Here is a 19,502-nt window from a genome sequence, read left to right on the forward strand (position 1 = left end):
AATGTTATATATATTAACCAGTGTTAAACTGACACTTGTTATTAAGATTGAATTAGCATAGCTTTGTTAAATTGACACCTTTAAATAATGTAATATCAATATTTCAAAATATTACAACAGTAGTAATTATGTTCAGAGTTCGTCACATCATATTCATATCACCATCTGCAGCTATTAACTTTCAGAAAAAGAAAAAAAGGACACATATTACACAGCTATATCGATTCACATTATTAGCTATACTTGCATGTCAAAAAGACAGTTTGCCTAGTGTCATCCTACGTATGTTGTATAGAACTGCCATTTTTCTTCTTCTAAAATTAGGAAGAATTATCTCATCACATCACTGTAGTACTTGTTTGCAATGATTATAAGCAACCATATAGATCATGGTGTGATCTGAGGTACATGCATGTTGAATATTACCTAACAGGTTGCCCTTCACAAACCTGATAACGTTTCCTGCGAACGTAACATTATCTTCTCAAGCATCTGCTATTACTTTACACTAGGTACTGTTGAAAAAAAGCTAAATGAAAGTAAAATCTTTATGAGTATAGGTACACACTTATGTGTGCATGTACAATAATGAAGAATCGTACTAATCATTTATTGGTCTACATACGCACTCACCTAAATTACCAACATTTTCTATCACAAGTTGAGCTCAGCTACCCTTCATGAACAATCGTAGTATTATATATACAGGGTGATTAACTAATAGAGTTTTGCATTTCAACTTATAATTATATCCATGTAGATGGATTCCTTAAGCAACCTGCAGCAGCCAGCATATGGCTATACCTGCTGCCAGAGTAGATTCACCACTTATTAGTAATTTTCACACTTATAAAGTAGTTAACACAGGCCAGTAGCCAAGGGGGTTCCCCCCCCACTTGTGAAAAAAAGTCCACTTTTTCAGTAAAAAGGTCCACCATTTTAGTAAAAGGTCCACTTATATTAAATTTTTTTAGTAAAAAGGGCCACTTTTAACCAAAACGGTTAAATTTTTACCAGAAAGGTCCACGTTTTAAGTAAAAAGAAGCTACCCAGATGAAAGTCTGGCTACGGGCCTGTAACAACAGCATTACAAGGAAGTTGTTAAATTAACATAATGTGTGCTAAAATCACTAACCAGTTTTAACAGTGAATTCGAAGTGATCAATCTGTACATGCATGACTTACTGCCAGTACATAAGAACTTACTACCACTTAAATAAGAATTGTTTGTTCCTCAACCTCATGCCACATGCAAATCATCTAAAGTGGTACAGTATAGGTTTCCATAGTGACAAAGCAGTTAGTCTGCACATCAGTTGATCATTATGCAGGGAGTGATAGTATGATCACAGTTTGGGTGTTGAAGTTATTAGGCTGATTAGCAATTACATACTTAATCTAGCAATTATAGGTTATAACAATACTAATTTTTCAGTTCCCTTTATTGTGTCTAACAATGGATTGCAACTTCAATCTGATGCATATTATGTCATTTATAGCTGTCAGAGACAGCACAGCTTCAGCACTGGCTGTATACACAAATGTGACTGGATTTTCAGAAACCGGTCCAAATCTCACATTGATAGTTTTGAGATCAACGATTTTAAAGATTTGAGACCATTGTAACTGGCAAAGGATTGTGAGCACGCGTACGAAATTTACACCAAAGATGCATCATTTCAGTACCTTTAAGACCAGTCCTTGCACTTGTGTCTGCTTGTAGAGTTTCCCGCCAAATAAGATAGAAAATCTGAGCAGTTGGACGAGCGAGGTAGTATCACGAGTGCTCACAAAAGGGCGGGAGGAGGGGGTGGAACGGTGGGCAAAGGATAGAGTACAAATTGAAGGTAGAGCTTGAGTGAAGTCCATAAAGCAACCTGCAGGGGCTGTCCTGGCTCCTTGTAGGCTGATGTACAGCACAATCAACCCAGAATCGTTTGGACAGCTGTAAGAGGCAGTACCATGGCCCACTTCCAACCCAGGTCCTTACCAGTGACACAAGTCGCCATTCCAGCAGTTCACAGCACCCTGAAAACACCCCTGTTAAAACCAGGCTCGAGCAGTTTGAAGAATGTTTAGGCTTAAAACCAATAGTGCAGTAGTGTAGCTACCTTCTGGTGGTGTTAGTTTATTTTCGACTGATGGGCGATTTGGATCGGTTTCCCAACACATATATTATGTACAGTACAATAAGTCATATTATGTGTTGTTCACTACAAACAACAAGCTCAATGCTGAGTTAATTTGAATAGTGGAATATGTCTACTTGCATTGTTTATTTGTCATGTACAAAACACGTACACCTTTCCACACACATCCAGTTCATCAACTTCAATCAGCTGTAACTTTAAGTTATTGACCTGAAATTGTAGCTTCGTAACACCAACTGGTTAACATTTGCAGTTGATATCATAGTTCTACTCAGTGTTACAGTTCAGTACAGAGTAGCAGTATAATAACTTTAGATCACCTTGGGTGTAGCAGTAAATAATCATTAATATAAATGAATACAATTCACCTTCAACCACATGCCACATACAATATCATGTTAGTGGTATTGTTTCTATAGTGACATAGCACACAGCTAGTCTGATTATCAGCTTATATCAGAGAGTGATGATTTATATTAATTGTGATCACAGTTTAGGTGTTGCAGATATTAGGCTAATTACCAATAGCATCACAAATTTCTTCTGAGTCCTGTTTCTAAGTATTGCTATAATAATGATTTGCTTTTCCATTGTAACTTCAATAGTTTTGTGTAATGGTTTACTACCACTTTAGTGGTAATTTAAACTTTTATATGCATTACTATACAGAGCTAACCTCCATATCAGTATAACACTTGTCACGAGCAGAGATAGCTGCACACATACTGGTACATTGAATCATGCATGACCTGCAAGTATTTGTTATAGTGATATAGCTTTGCATACATCGCCATTATCTTATGGATAATTATTCATCATAAAAACATTGTCAAGTCTGTAGTCTGGCTAGCTAAAATAGCATTAAAAGAAGCCATAGCCTAATTGGTTAATTACTGGTGACCATACCAATCCACTAAGGAAACCCCAGCTGTGCTGACCTTGGTTGCCCTACATGACATCATCAGCATATCACACAGCAACAAGTTAATTAAATTATAAACAGGGTAATATAAATACAGTATGACTTCTGACAATGATCACTGTACTTGTATGTAAGCAAAAGTTATTCATATAGCTATATACATTAGTATTGTTGAATGTCTGCAAGAGGGAGAATTAATTCTCAACGAGTTTTGCAAAGATTAAGTAGTGATGAAAGTATGGATGAAAGCTCCAATTCCGACTCAGAGTATAGCTATGGCGGCCAAGGGCCACATGATGACTACGATGACCAAGGGCCACATGATGACTACGATGACCAAGGGCCACATGATTATGAACAAGAGCAAACTGAAGCACTTGAAACAGCTGAGATTAGTATACCAATAGACCAACAATCAAACAACAACTTCACCACTAGTGCAAGTCAATCAGCTAGTTCATCACAGACAGAAGATCATAATGGTGACAAGGAGCTTACTTTAACAGAAGTTCACAACTCAATATCTAGATTGATTAAGCAAAAAATGGGTGGATTAGATAAAAGGGTTACAGCCATAGAACATTTGGTAGCCAAAAATATCACAACAAAAAAAAAGGAAAGACCAAAGCCACCAGTAAGGGTAAGTTGCTTGCTCTAATCAGATTTAGATTGCTGAGAATCATTTGCAGAAGGAGGTTAGGCTAACATATAACTTGTTAAAGGAGTCTGAAGATTCCAATTTTAGAGGATACGATTTTTCACCAAGGTGGAGTTCAAGCATGCACATTGATCTTAAATATAGCTAACACAATTTACGTACTGCAGTGTTCCTTTTACACATGAAAGGAATAAGGCAATAACAAAGAAACTTATGGATGTAGTCAAGGCAAGCAACAAAGAATTTTCAAGCAAAGACATTCGAAGTGAGTTTTTATATGGCAGATATACAATTGTTTTTGGAGTCATATCCATACCACGTTATGGATATTTATGTATATAGATGCTGCTTACACATACTACAAAAGTCTGGGGAAGGAACACAGAGCCAAAAGCAGTGGTAAATATGACGAAACTGTTGTGACTAAAAGGCGTAGAGAGAGATTCAATAGGGTATGTCAAATATTTTGCCTTTAAATCATTAAGGTATAAAAAAATTGATATACTCTGAAAAAAATATATAGGAGAGATCAGCACAAAGACCCTGGTCATAAAGTAATCATGAATGAGTGAAATTTTATAATTATATTACATATACTAACTATTTATATCTTAGAAAGTAACACAGAGATGTACTGAATTTCAAAAACTATCATATGCTGAAGAAGACAGAAAAAAATGGGAAAAAGTACTTGTGCCAGAAATGATATCTTCTGATGAAAGTGACACTGATGAACAAGGGAAGTCAATATTTTCAGTTAAAGAACTACGGTGGCGAAGTGATAGGGTCAACAACTTCTTCATTAAATTGGATGACAATGTGGAGAAAAGAAAGTCAGACCAAGCTATTAGGCAAAGTAAAGCTAGAATTAGGGGCAAGAAGGTATCCACCAGATCACCACCAATATCTGCACCAAAGTGGTCAATGAAGTAGAGACTGTTAACAATGTGAGGCAAAATGTTCAGTACTTTAAGCAGCCTATTAAAACACTAGTTATTATTGTACAAGTCTGTAGTTATAGTTTTATTGATGAGTATTTACAATGAACAGAGTTATATCCATTAAGAGAATAGAATGCAAAGATAAATTTGGGCAATTCATCAACTTAGGTAGAGTTTTTACTTCAGAGTACTAGTGTACAAGGAGTAGTAACCACACACCATGTGCATGTACACTTGTACATCTAGGGTTGGATTAACGTTACCACAGATTAAAATCTTATCAGCTTACATTCCATTACCTGAGGACACTCACACTTTACTTAGCACTATAGCTAGAGCCCTGCATGCAATTCCCGTGGCACTTTACTACATATCTGTAATTTATGTTGTGCTATAGGGATACATGGTTACAAAGCTTTGGAAGGGTGAAACCACCTCCAAAGGTTATGAAACCTCCAAAGTTTATGAAGCTTCCGAACCTTCGTTCCAGCCCTATGTTGTGCAATATGATTGCACAGATAGTATAAAACTTTGAAAACATGTAGGGGCGTAGGGAGGGGGGTTCGGAAACCCCCCCCCCCCCCCCCCTGGAAATGGCATGGTCAGTAGCTGGCAAGAGCTAGCCAGCTATGCACAGCTACAGTAGCTACTGAGTACACTGCAGTTATTAACTACTGTATAATTATCAAAACATGCAAAAATAATTCACAGTATGCTTAGCATATGTAGTCTATAATATAGTTAGCTATGGCCACTCACGTCTGCTGCTCTAAATTAAAGACCCAGGCTTACATAATACAGCGTCGGTGGGCGTTATTTAGAATAGCGGAAGTAATTACTTAAGAGGTCAGGGTAAACAAAGCAAAAGCAATCCATTCTGGATGGCTTTGTAGCACTGAGAAAACTTAAAGAATTGTGAGTTCAGTGTGAGTTGTGAGCTGTTTAGGCTGCTATGGATAAACACCTCGAACAGGCTCTGCCTTCTGTGTACACCCTCCAGTACCTACCCAACTGGTAAAGTGGATAAGAACTAGAACCAGCTGTTGTGGCTTATATGGCTGTAGCTAAAAGTACATGGGGGCTATGCACTCAAAAGAGCCAGTTCCTTTGCCAGATTTAAAGGTACCATTAATTCTAAGCATAGGCGGTGCCCATAGGAACAGTTTCATCAACAACCCTGTATAAGTTTCTTATATCTATATAAGCTACATGACTGTATATCTCTTTATATAATGTTAAGCAGCGTCCTAATAATTATATGCCACACACTAAGACTATAGTGTAATGTGTTGTACAGTACGGTACTAATGTGTCTGGCTCTGAACTGTGCTAGAACAAATTTTTAGTAAAACATGATGATTTTAAAATCCACACCTTCTCAGCGGCTGGGGGCTGTGCCCCCACACTAGTGATGCACCGATACCATTTTTTACTAGCCGATCCGATACCAATACATTTTATGTTGAAACTGACCGATACCAGGCTGATACCGATACTTTACCACAGAGGCATTATTTACAGGAAACAACAGTATTTTAACTGCTGTTTAGCCATCACAACAATCACCCATCACTTATAGCTAATTAAAGGGTTCCTGCCCACTCATTTGTACAAATAACTGATTTCTTTAAGTAATATTATGTTCTTCCATAATGGTCTATACCTTTCACTGTGCTCATTCCCATCTTGAAATGCAATCAAATGACATCATAATAGTATCTGTTATGGTATCGGATACTTACACTATAATAACCGATACCGATCCGATACCATCAAAAATGGCCGATACCGATGTAAGTATCTGGTATCGGTGCATCCCTACCCCACACCCCCGCATCTGGGATCTACTACTATTGGAACCCCCCTACAATAAATCCTGGGTACGCCCCTGGCATGGGTAGTGTCAGTGTCATGATTGGACTGTACTGCTATACTGAAATCCATTCTTTTCAACAAATAAACAACAACATCCCAATTTTGCAAGTAAAACATGGTCAAGCTCAATGTACAATGTCAGGATTCTTGCTAGCATATATGATGCCAATACAAGACCCTATAGCCCTACTACTGTATATTGTGTCAGGGTGTGTGTGCATAAACTACATCTACCCTTGGCTATCGTATCCCAGGTTATGTTTCATTACCAGAACGGAATTACCGCATCTTGTATTACAATGCATCTAAGAATGGTAATGTGCCCAACAGTGAAGGGATATCTAATGTTGGTACAGTATCTGGAACAACACTGGTATCTCCTATAAAGCAAACAAGATACTGTCACCCAATGAATAAAATCAATAAAATTGAATTCATTTGGATTAATGCAGCTACCGTACGCAATGAAATTCTGACGTCAAAAATTTTTTTGACAAATTAAGATGAATCACAAAGATTTGTCAATACTTTATTCGTCAAATGCTTACCGATTAAGCGCCTCTCCACTTTGTGCTGAGCAAAAGCATGGAAAAAGGCAGTCTTTTTCAAAATATATTATGTAGGCGCTTAGCAAGTCCAAGCCATTCATCAACTTTTTATTCGTCAAATTTTTCTTGCGTACGGTACATTTAGGGTTAAAGAATCCTATAGTGCTAAATATAGTCACAAGCCATTTAAGTGTACAGAACTCCAACTTAAAACCACAAGAAATGCCAGTCAAGTAAGACATTGTGCATGCTGTGTTGTTAGAACACACTGGAAGGCAAAATAGCATTTTTACTGTATGAGAATGGCTGCTGTAGATTTACATTCTTTCCTTGGACTGTAATGTGATGAAATTATTTACTTGAATTCAATTTGCAAAATCACAATTACAAAGCTAACTAAGTAAAGAAGTACTTTAGACCACTCTTTCACAATGCTCACAGTTGTTAGTAGCAATTCGATTCAAGATTTTGTCCCCAAAAAGAACATGCATCACTATTCAGTGGGCTATAGTAATGGACTGGCTTTTACACCTCATTCTTGAGTTTCACTTGTTAAGGGCACTTAGCGAACTTGTATTCCATTACTATACAGTGCATACAAGCAGTAGAATATGCGTGAACTGTCTTTCTTTGCCAATACATACAGTACCACTAAGAGTCCATAATAAAGAACATCACTTACTCCTTACACTGAAGTAAATGCTGCAGGGACACTGAACTAGTGATCAAATTGCCAATTGATGATAATATTTGAGATATCCCTAGGGTCCAAGCTGGAGTGTTCACTATATGGTTAGTACAGGAACATTACCATTAAACATGATAGTCTTTTAAATTGTGTATATAGCCCAATATTTAATACAATGCATTTAGTGACATTATAGATGTGTAAAATCAAAGCATGCATGGGTGGCCCTATGCCAACAGCAAAGCATCTGGTGACTCTAATATTAAGTACCTAACAGAAAGCACAAAACTATGTGGCCTCTGTTTTGTCAGCCTAGAGTATTGTAAAGAACGTAGATTTTAAGTAATGGGAATCAAGCAGTAAATATCAACACTAGTCGTATAGCTAGGCACGTGTATGCATGTCATTTTAAAAGAACAAAAGGCGGCACTATACCATCCTCTAAGTACACTAAGGCAATGATGTGGACCAGCTAAGTTAATAAGCAGAGATGTGCATGCATCGAGCCAAATTAACTGTATATCTACCTGTACTGTATATGCTTCCCATACCAGTGTATATTTTGTCAATAACATTTCATGATGCAACAGAAAGATGAATTTGTACATCATATACCGTAGAGCCTGGTTGTTAAGCACATATATTTATTAAGTGCATATTTTTTGTTAAGTGCAAACTCGGTTCTGGTACTTATCCATGGTTGATAAGCGCATATATGGATGAAAACAAAAATCCAGAGTTAGTTGCAGCTGTACAAGAGAAGAAACGCTAAGGGCTCGCTAACAGAGAAAAGGCACGAAATTTAGTGCAATATACGGAGGTGTGGCCATCGATGTGGCCTAATAGCATACCTTCCACTAAAGTAATGGTGTCATCTAAACTATAAATTCATGCTATTCATGAAGGATTTGAACACAAACCAAGCTAAATTGCGAAGCAACTGCAAACCATACCAACGCAAAAGGAAGAAATCCATCATGAAATGTTTATTAGGCGCATGCGCTTAACAAGTAAATGTTAATTCAAAATTTTTTTTGTCAAACATTTATTAAGCGTATGCGCTTAACAACCAGGCTCTATACAGTAGCATATGGCACTGGTTCCAGCTCTAATGCACAAGATTTGTCCGTATAGTGTGATCACATATATAGGCTTAAATTAGGTAGTGAAAATAATGCTACAATGCCTACACCAATGTATTTGTCCTTTGTCACCAGTCATAGCTACTCTGTAACAACCTCTAACCTTATAAGTAATGTGAAGGGAAAGGCATATATCAGAAATAAAGTGAAAGAAGCATGACTCATGGTGCTATAGTATTACCTGTCTTGTTACGCAGGCAATGTCTATACTTAACATCATAAAAAAATTGAAACAACAAAAAGAATGAACGTGTGGCACTTATAGCTCAGAATTCTGTATATTACATACTTTATGGATCAAAGTCTTCACCAGAGATTTTAATATGATGAGTCATTCAGACACGCCGTTTACAATAAACTCCATATCTTGCCATTGTGACTTCAAATAAACTGTTTCTGGATCTCTACTTCAGACTCAATTACCTTCCTATAAACAGTATTCGAACATATAAAATAGCATGGTTACTGCTGCCACATGGAATACTGATCTGCCAAATGATCTGGCTATCAGTAGCATAAAGTTAACAACGTGCATTCAATGCCACACTGCATGAAAAATGTAGTTCTGACGACAAGACCACCAGTACACATGAATTTGAAGTAGCATACAGTATAGTATGCAATGCTATACTGTATGCAATTCACGGTATAGTGAGCATGCTTTTCTGAATACTTCATTGTCAAGGGAAGAGGCTACAGTTAAACATTATATTGTTTTTCTGTGTGGCCATGACTTCACAAAGCAGGTACTAGAGATGATGGTGATTTAGAGATAAATAATTTAGCAGACGATGGTCACAATGATTTGGACAAGTTTATAGTAAATAACCATATCGGTGGTAACACAAATAACCACTTTGATCAATGAAGTGTAGGAATGTGAGCGACTCCAGCTTGTCCAAGTAGCTACATGTAAGATTGCACATGATAACCCGATGGAAGACAAATCCTCTAAGACATTTTCTCAACACATCACAGGTTTCAGAACAATGTAAACATGTATCATATATGTGACCGGATCTGCGAAAACCAGACATAATAGCGCATTTTTCAAATTCCATTTTATTTAATATTTATAATCTACATTGCCAAGTGTATGTCCTGGTAAAGTTTCAGCTTCATATGCCAAGACGTTTCGGAGTTACAGCCCTACAAAGTGACAACAACTGAAAGATCGATTTGTACAGTAAGTATTGGGAAAATAAATTACAGGCGCTTACTAAAACGGATGTAATTAACGAATACAATGTTGTGCAGACTCGAAATTTGCACCACTGCGTTCGCCATGAACTGGGAAATCGATTGCTAGTTAATTTATTTCTTCTGTTACCTTCCTTCATCTCTAACAAAGGCGAAATGCATGAAGAAAAATCGATCGCGTACGATCACTTTGACGTGACGTGAACAGGCGACCATAACTTTTGTTTCCTTTGAAGCACAGCAACGAAACAAAGATTTTCTAGCTCCTCTTGCGTAAGCAAACACGTTGATACCCAGGTTTTAACCGTTCGACCTTTCTTTCACTACATACAAGGCATTTATATAATTCCAAGAAAAAATTCTGAAATACGCAATTATTTACCCATTGTATTTCAATGCTTTATACTGAAAATTTTGAATTGCGCTATTATGTTCGGTTTTCGCAGATCCGGTCACATATATATTCACTAGTGGTATTGATATACTTTGTGTAATAGTTTATAAAATTGGTGTTTTGAATGTTGTAGGCTGTAAGATGGCTACACATAAAAGTAGACATGATCTAGGTTTTTACTTGCCAGCCCTGAGCTCCATTTATAAACCACCTAGCTATGAGCTGTCCTCGATCCAAACAATCAGCCAAACAGCATTTCTGTGCATCATACAGCTACTGCGACAATGTTCTAAATTATTGGACTTGATTTAAAAGCAAGCCTGTTTGCTACTCAGCTCTATCGCCATTAGACCATTGCTATGCAGTACAGGACATGGTTGCAACATGCACTCAGCTGTAAAAAGCTGGCAGTGCCTCTGGCATCCATGTATGGTCAGCTGTAATAAAGCTTAGTCCCTTAGTGGTCAGTAGTAATAAAGCTCACTTCATGGCCCAGTTGTAAGCAGTTGTAAAGCTTGTCTTATAACAAAACTTACCCCTTAGTGGCCAGCTGTGCTGAATAAAGCTTGTCACTTCATGGCCAGTTGTAACAAAGCCTTAGTGGCCAGCACTAATAAAGCTTCTCTGCTTCATGGCCAGTTGTAACCAAGCAGGTGTTTCATGGCCAGCTATAATGAAGCCTGGCCAGTTGTAGACAGCTGCAATAAAGCCTGGCTTCAGGCCACCAAGCATTTATAACAAAGCATTCATAATAAAACACAAACCGTCACGATGTAAAGAGCCTTTAACTGCTTCCTTTCTCTGTGCTGGTAATGAGCTGCTTTTTAAATAGGCTAGATACCCACTGTCAGTTTATCGTAGGTTGAAATCCTCTAGCTTGGTTTGTCACCTCGGCGGGCATTAATTAGTGACCTCGGCTGTGCCTCGGTCACTAATAATGACATGTCTCAGTAACCAAACCGCACCCTTAGGCTAAGGTTATCAACCTGTTAAAAAACCTATAATGGATATCTAACATACACATAAATTATGAGTTGTCAGGATGAGGCCATCAACCATGTGTTGTTTACAATGTGGTTACACACTCATGGAACCCAAAAATAGTTTTAATTTTAGGTCATTAACAAGACTAATATGACTTCACCAACCCTTTGTGGAAAGGAAATGGTTTAGAGAAATTAGATTGAATAAATTCACAACAATGAATATGCTACTGGCTGAGCAGCTGGACGGCCTCACATAGAGCTGAGAAAGAAAGGAGCTACAGCAGTACAGCCTTCAATTAGCACTACTTACATAGTTCTTGCATGTCTAAACTCCCATTAGCATAATGTTATCATTAAACAGCTTTTTTCTTTAGCATATGGAACCTGCTGGCAATAATGGCAAAGAGAACTATATCAAGGTGGAGGAAGGTTAGTGATTTGTGGAATACGGGATTATTAATAGGTCTTGGACCCGAGGTAGTTTTTATTACAATAAAGTGGATAGATTTTGTTGTATATCCGTAAATCAGTATTAAAAAGCTGATCAAAAACGGCAAATTACAGCAAATTTCAGCAATGTCACAAACACACATACTGTTTCCCTTTCACTTGACACTCACCTGGTCTAGTGGACCTACACTGTATATTAATTGCAAGGAACTACGTACCAGAGGGTTGTTTTGAGTTGGAAGATGCTTTCCAAGATGGTTTTTAGGTAAAGCATTATAACAGAATTTTTAGAAAAAAAAAAGCATTAGCAATTCGCATGGCCAGACCGCTTTTTTCTCTTTGTCATTGGGTAGGGAGAAAAAACGGTCTGGACCGGTTAGCATAGGCTACTGGTTTCTAACACCCCCAGCCACCTTGGGGGTGTTAGTGAATACCAACACCTATTCGCCCATAGCCACTAATGAATAAGCGTAGCTGAATCAATCGTCATGGGACTTTCTGCTGCCGGCGGCAGCTATAGGGAGAACGCTTGAGCTGTTGCCACCATCATGGAGTTACAATCGTTAAAACAGGTAACTATACCCGTGTCAATCATTGATGACGTAATCAGTGGCTGCTGCGGTGGGCGAATAGGTGTTGGGATTCATTAACACCCCCAAGGTGGTTGGGGGTGTTAGAAACCAGTAGCCTATGCTAACCGGTCCAGACCCTTTTTTCTCCCTACCCAATGACCAAGAGAAAAAAGCGGTGTGGCCACGCGAGACTAGCAATTCCTATTACAAATACACCATCATGGTTCATAATACAAATGTGGTTAAAATTACGTCATAAATTATGTTCTGAAAGGCCTACAGATGTGTACCAAATGGGGATACATTCATCTGGTAACAATGGCACAAATGTATAATGATTGAGCACATTCGTGAAGGTGATAAAATTGTACAATTCTCATTTGTGATTGTCTCATCGAAAACCCGCATTGTTCGCATGCATATTGAAACGAAATTTAAAAATTATCTGTAAAATTATGCATTCTACAGGAAAAAGTTTGCAAGTGTAAATGGGGCCGGTTCTCTGGGAAGGAAGTTTTGAAACAGCAAACACTACATACCATCTTACTTGCCTGCTCATGGAGAGTTCGAAAATCTTTGGTTTGTTTCTGTAGCCCTAATGGTATGGTATGGTATTGCACATCTACTTTTATGCACTGGGGCATAAATTAGTTATAGCTTGTATACTTGGATGATATCATATATAGTTTTATTACACTCACCCTTGGCGGGATGTAACTATGAATTTTTAGATGAAAGTATACAACTTACTTGTGTAGTAGCGAGATATTCCCCAAAGTACAACTTTGCAATGCTCCATACCTTTTGCCCTTACTGTTTCCGTAAAATCAACAACTTTTGCTGGACTATGTCAGATCGCAACACGTCTTAGGCAAGCCACTATCAAGAATTCATAATAAAAGCCTTAGTATGAACTCTTGCCACTTAGCATTGCCAATGCATGTATGTATATGCATTAGACTACACATAACAGTACACTGAGGTGCTATACCTTTATTGTAAGTCTTCCTGGTGTCTGAAGCTGCCGCTATATGCCCATACAGCTAGTAGTGGCTTTCATAGCATTAAAAGAAACAGCAAAAGCATAATAATTAAGGTAATGCCACAATTTATTGTATATACTCATCTATGTATTAAGTTTTAAGTACACCAGCATCTCAGTTCCAAGCTTTTAGCCAGCATCCAAGTTCCTGGTGTACGCATCAGCGTCTGGTCCCGTGCTTCTCGCAAGCATCCAGTTCCTAATGCAACGCTAGTAGTATTATTAACAGCTTCTGGTTCCTCACCATGGTAGGTAAGCATCCAGTTCCTGGTTAAATATACTACTAACTAATCTCAGCAATTTTTTTACAAAATGTGAATTTGGACATAGTCTAGCTACGACAGCGTTAAGTATTCTTGTGCACGTTTACCTTAAAGTTTCGTACATCTATGCCTCAGCAGTGGGGTAGTTTAGCGGCAATCCAGCTAAGCTGAAAAATTTCAGTCATGGCGCTTTCTGTAGACCAACCTCCGCCATTTTTGTCTTCTCCCCTCTGCCCGGAGGGTGACAAGTCATACTTGAGGTGTGCGCACAAAGTGAGCGGGAAAATTTTGGGCGGGAGAGAAATCTGTACGGCTTGGAAACAGAGAAGGCACCAGTCCATGGCCACCTTATCTACTCAAGTGTGACACTAGCCTAATTTAGGTGCGCCTACAATGTGCCTATAATGGTTGTGATTTAGCTTTGTGTGGATTTTTCAGTGTCTGCAGAAACTGCAGATCGAGTGAATGTGAAAAGCTTGCACAACGGATGAATATCAAGACAGTTGAATAGTGTTCATGTAGTTTCAATGGTCGGGTAAGTGTTATGTTTAGTAGTTTCGCGTGACCAGACTGCTTTTTCTCCTCAAGGCGCTTATTGTTTTTTGAGCAGGCGCTTATAATTGTTATTCGATAAGCGCATAGGGAGTTCTTAGTCTTGTGGGGCTCGCGCTAATAGCGCAAACACGACATTAGTCAATTTTCTTGGCAATCCAGCCAAAATATTGGCTGGCCAATCAGAATCGAGGAGCTGCATAATCGTACGGATGAAATGGAAGTCGAGGGAAATGTAGACAATTTAAAACCGTTTTGTTAGCTCTCGTGAGTTGGTTAAGAGCATTGTTTTAAGTTCTTGTTTTCTGATCTCACCCATGAAAGCTGAAGAATTGTGACTTGATGTGTTAACAGAAATGAAACTGAAGTGTCTCTGGTTAAAAGAAACATAGTAGATCGTCTTGAGTATATTGCTCTTTTCTTTAATAACCCCACTCTACTGTATATCAAATGGTTTTGGCTGTTTGTAAATGATAACTCAACTACTTAATTCTGATTGGCCAGGCAATATTTTGATTGGATCAAACTTCCTGGCCCAAGAAAATCGACTAATGTCACCAAACTGTGTTTGCGCTATTAGTGCGGGCCTGGCTGGGCACGAGACTAGCATTAAAGGAAGTTGGAAACACTTTAAGTGCCGTTAAAATTAATAAACAGATTTTCTTATACTGAGTACCATCTAAATATCTAGCGATCCCAACTGTTAGATTTTGTATTGCCGCTTTTGAGGTTCATGTGACATTTTTAAGGAAACTATGCAATCAAGGTAACGCTTATAGCACGTTCAACCTCCTCTGACGCCCCTACTCTGAGGCTAGACCAGAGGAGGACGGAAACGCTACTTAAAATATTACTTAAATATATTGTTCTGAATTATATTCTTTTGTCTGGTATTTCATGTGTCTCAATAGCACAATACTAAATTGAAAACGGTGGGGTTCAATTGATATCAGACCATGCTTCATGTACGCTTCAAGGCAATGTTCTTTTTTTTTGCTAAAAGCACTCAGCGTTTGGGATAAAATTTAATAAATTGCAATTTGATTCATACAACTGCACCAGACTTACCACGTGCGCTTTCTATGGTGCTTAAAAATTCTGGCTTTGTTACCAGCCTAATTGGTGGGGTTCACCATGCGTAAGCTTTCAAATGCGCTGTAATTTTAGTATAAATATCTTGAAATGAGGATTTTCATTATACAGCTCATGTGAACGCATCCAACTGGCATGGCCGACCCTTTTTAGGCACCTATAAGCATCATTTCCAATTCCTGTTAACAGTCTTGTATTTATGGTTATGGTAACACCTCACATCACGGTAGTTACGTATTCACCTTGATATACATAACCATGCCATTGGACGGGTTTACCTATATACTACACTTTGAGTCTGTTAGTTGTGCAAGTTGATTAGATTTGCGCTGGGTATATAGCTGACAGCAACCTTATACTTAATGTGTTTTGTTTGAATATCTCAAACTGTAAAACCTTATCTAGTCCATCCACCATTTATATAAAGGAAGAAAAAAACTCTATTAGAGCAGTCATTCATATACCAGTAAATTTTTGTTCAGTCTCGAATCTTTAAATACTTGTCATTGAAGATAAGAAAGATGTGCCACACATGTATCAGCATCTTTGTTCAGTCCTATTCCCTTAGTGCTGCTCGAGTGTTTGAAAAATAAGCAATTGGGTTTACAAACCTTATGCTGCAATAGCCACTTGATATACCCCTTGTGTTGTATTTTTCATATACAGTGTACCCTCTGTACTGAGGTAATGACTAAAACATTCTTATCGGTGAATTCGATTATACAAAAAATCATTGTTAATGTAGCATGCACCTGCACTCAAAATACCTTAATAGAATAGTCATTTCCAATTTCTTTGGTTGGATAGCTGTGCACGTACCATACATGCTTGCCAGTACTTTAACTGTAAGTATATACTTACAGTAATAATAAGATTTTGTTTGTAAGTTACAAAGAATATCAATATCTACTAACTGGAAATATAGACTGCTAAACAACAAAGGTAAAATATCGAACTTCTCTTAAACGGTCCTCCCTGTACAAAACGCTACATTTCTTGGTTACAAAGGTACAACAGCTAGAGTTTGAAGCACGAGGTTCTAAAGAATTTAGAAACCCGAAGGCCCTGAGCTGTGGTTCCTCAGCAAGTCTAACTATTATTTAAGGTATCTGTGTACCTTTACCAATGCAATTTTATTCTTAAAACAGTTGGTATATAAAGCAGTGGAATAGCTACCATTGAATTTGTACGAAAAATTGAGCACTCTAAGAGAACAGTCATCCTAGTATAGAATACATGTCATGCGTTAGCAGTTACAAACATTAATAGCATGCATGTACATGCAATTTCAAAGCATATTTTCAAACTTTTAGAGTATACCCTAGACTCCCTAGCTCAACATGCTTAGCACATGCAGTTCAGTTTCGCATGAATGTTTAAGATTAAAGCATGCATGACTGACATCCATGGATAGCCTGACCACTCAACTTTCTCCTGCTATTGTGTAGAGAACAATTAAACTAATCTAATATATACTGTAGCATTAACTGCTGGAATGACATAATGCTATTTAGAAGTCTTCTGAAGCAGTTTCTCCATTCACTTGAGTCAAACTGCAAACACTGTACCACCTATGCTTGAAAGTGGTTGTGAATCAGTTAACCAGCTAGCTAGGTTAACATATAAACGTGCATCAATAAAGGTTTTCCTGCCTACAGGATTGAAAAATATATACATTAATAAAAATAGAAGTTCCATTGTAAATTTCTGTAAACATGGATAAAACTACCCTAATAGAACACACACTTAATATAGCAGTCAGTTTAAAAATGAAATTAATCATTTAGTCAGCGAAACTATGTTATTGGGTAGGCAGTAGCGACTATGTATTAAGACCCATACCTGACTACTGTTAGTAACCACCACTAAGGTTATTGGATTATTGGTCATTTGTGGAATAATTATGCCTGTTCGGTTCCCAACACTAATTATTATGTGACCCGCTGAGTGAAAACCCAACTAGTTTGTTTTAGAGAAAAAATAAATTGTGTAAAAATGTGTACCTCAAAAAATAATTGTATGTGAACTTTAATCCGTTCGGTGAAACAAAGCTCAAATCGAGATACCTAAGTAACCAATGGATTCCTCAGTTAATGGTGTGTAAGAATATCTTTGTTTCATGTCAGTGCCATGAAGCAAACGTGAGTTATGAGCATTATTTTCCATTGCAGTAAAAACTGGCGTATCATTGCTGTTTTTAAGCTTAAACAGTGCTCGTGCTTATATCTGTGGGTATCTGTATACTTGTTTTTCTTAGTGCAGTGGATTCTCAGTTATCCAAACACCTTCGTTCCTAGAGTTAGGCAAAAGTGTTCAGATAAACGATTTTGTTCGAATACCTGAAACCCATTGATTTAAAGAAGTTTGCTCAATACTCTAATAGAACAGTCATTTTTGGTGTTCAGATAATCGAAGTGTTGGGATAACCGAGGATCCACTGTACTTAGTTGTATAATTATTAAGGTTATGTTGTGGTATATATTGTTGCAAACCTAAGTCGACCACTTCAACTTGATTAGTGGGCAAATATCTTAAGATTATAGCGTCAGTAGGTCACCATATAAATCAAGAAGTTAACACAATTGAGTGCAAAATAAACAAATGCATGTAAGTAGGTGTGGCCTTGACAAAACAGCAGTTCATTTGCACCGTGCATGTTTTGAGGTAGGTACCGTACGATACACAATTTCGATGGGAGAAAATTTTGGCAAAATGATCTTCATGACACAAGCATTCACCAATATATTAGTGATGTGCAATACGTATCGATATATCGGAATATCGAAATACTCCAGCTGTATCGAGATACAGATACGCATGTATGCGTATGATATTTTGATTGCACAATCATGAAAATATGATGGTCTGGTTCCTGCAGTTATACAGAGTGGCTGGGTTTCTACCTGTTTCCTAGAATCCTTAAGCTTGTTATACAACAGTGCAATGGTGTAATGGCTGGTACCTTGCTGGTACTAAACAATGAAAATTTATTTGCCACCTATTAAACTTAGCTTCTTTGTACAAAACTCAAAAGAGACACTATATCGCATATCGGTATGGTATCGTGATTACACAGCTGTTAGATACAGATACACCATTTCGGGTGTATCGCACATCACTACAATATATTATCTGCCAAATTCCTTCGTGAGTGAAATTGCCAAAATTTTGTCCCACCAAACTTTTGTATTGTACGGTATTTGCTTTGAAAGAACTAGTGTTGCATTGATACGACATTTTGCTGATATTCTGATAACCGATATTTGATAATACTTTCAAGCCGATAAACTAAGCCAATCTGATATAGTACTCCGTGCCTGTTTTTCTATGAATATTACCTACAAATTTGAACAAAAAGGACTAACTTGACTAGTTAGTAGTAGTAGCAGTGCTCTAACAATTGCTGACAATACTTTTTAGCAGTGATTATACTATGCATTTATAGCTTTGAAGTTTACATACATTATAAATGCATTTTCTATTGTGCAGTGTGGATAGAGCCATGGCAAACAGTTGGTGATTGACTGGTTAAGTGACACTTGTATGTTAACTGATTTTTATATATTTGAATGGATGTATGTTATCTATATAATCATTAAACTAATTTGTAATGTATACTTGCCAGCTACGCAATAATGAATTGTGAGGTCAACTCCCAGTATACGATTGATCATCTGTCCATATGTATTTTTAATGAGGATTCACCACCTATCCATACATGTTCCCAGTATAGGAATCACCTTGTGTCTACACACAATCCCAGTATAGAAATCACCACCTGTCCGCACACATTCCCAGTATAGGAATCACCACCTGTCCACACATGTTACCAGTATAGGAATCACCACCTGTCCACACATGTTACCAGTATGGAATCACCACCTGTCCACACATGTTACCAGTATAGGAATCACCATAGGAATCACCACCTGTCCACACATGTTACCAGTATGGAATCACCACCTGTCCACACATGTTACCAGTATAGGAATCACCACCTGTCCACACACGTTAGCAGTATAGGAAT

General features: G+C 37.7%; 1 protein-coding gene and 2 long non-coding RNA genes across 5 annotated transcripts; 2 read left to right on the forward strand and 1 right to left on the reverse strand.

Annotated features, from left to right (window-relative positions):
• Window positions 1-75: 75 nt before the first annotated feature.
• Window positions 76-14,208, reverse strand: LOC136245050 (uncharacterized). 3 transcript variants are annotated; one of them, XR_010695713.1, is made up of 4 exons: window positions 13,518-14,208; window positions 9,214-9,351; window positions 450-7,879; window positions 76-399 (listed from the first exon to the last, which is right to left on the reverse strand). It is a non-coding gene; the product is annotated as an uncharacterized lncRNA (long non-coding RNA). The 3 variants fall into 3 exon arrangements; XR_010695712.1 differs by having other exon boundaries at window positions 76-178; window positions 244-7,879; XR_010695711.1 differs by having other exon boundaries at window positions 76-7,879; window positions 13,518-14,203.
• On the forward strand, window positions 1,829-4,806 carry LOC136245049 (uncharacterized). Its single transcript, XM_066036564.1, has 5 exons — window positions 1,829-3,712; window positions 3,762-3,838; window positions 3,898-3,995; window positions 4,073-4,182; window positions 4,346-4,806. Exons 1-5 carry the CDS (start codon window positions 3,248-3,250, stop codon window positions 4,661-4,663), a joined length of 1,068 nt encoding a protein of 355 aa, XP_065892636.1. The 5' UTR covers window positions 1,829-3,247; the 3' UTR covers window positions 4,664-4,806.
• On the forward strand, window positions 14,094-19,117 carry LOC136245052 (uncharacterized). Its single transcript, XR_010695714.1, has 3 exons — window positions 14,094-14,213; window positions 14,270-14,366; window positions 18,965-19,117. It is a non-coding gene; the product is annotated as an uncharacterized lncRNA (long non-coding RNA).
• Window positions 19,118-19,502: the final 385 nt, after the last annotated feature.

The sequence above is a fragment of the Dysidea avara genome, chromosome 15, assembly GCF_963678975.1.
Source record: "Dysidea avara chromosome 15, odDysAvar1.4, whole genome shotgun sequence".
Classification (NCBI taxonomy): domain Eukaryota; kingdom Metazoa; phylum Porifera; class Demospongiae; order Dictyoceratida; family Dysideidae; genus Dysidea; species Dysidea avara.

Excerpts from the sequence above, each read along its gene's own strand:
- LOC136245049 (XM_066036564.1), top strand. The coding sequence starts at position 3,248 with ATGTCTGCAAGAGGGAGAATTAATTCTCAACGAGTTTTGCAAAGATTA. Across the intron at positions 3,839-3,897 it reads GGATACGATTTTTCACCAAG|TGTTCCTTTTACACATGAAA; the intron begins GTGGAGTTCAAG and ends TACGTACTGCAG. Across the intron at positions 3,996-4,072 it reads TTCAAGCAAAGACATTCGAA|ATGCTGCTTACACATACTAC; the intron begins GTGAGTTTTTAT and ends TTATGTATATAG.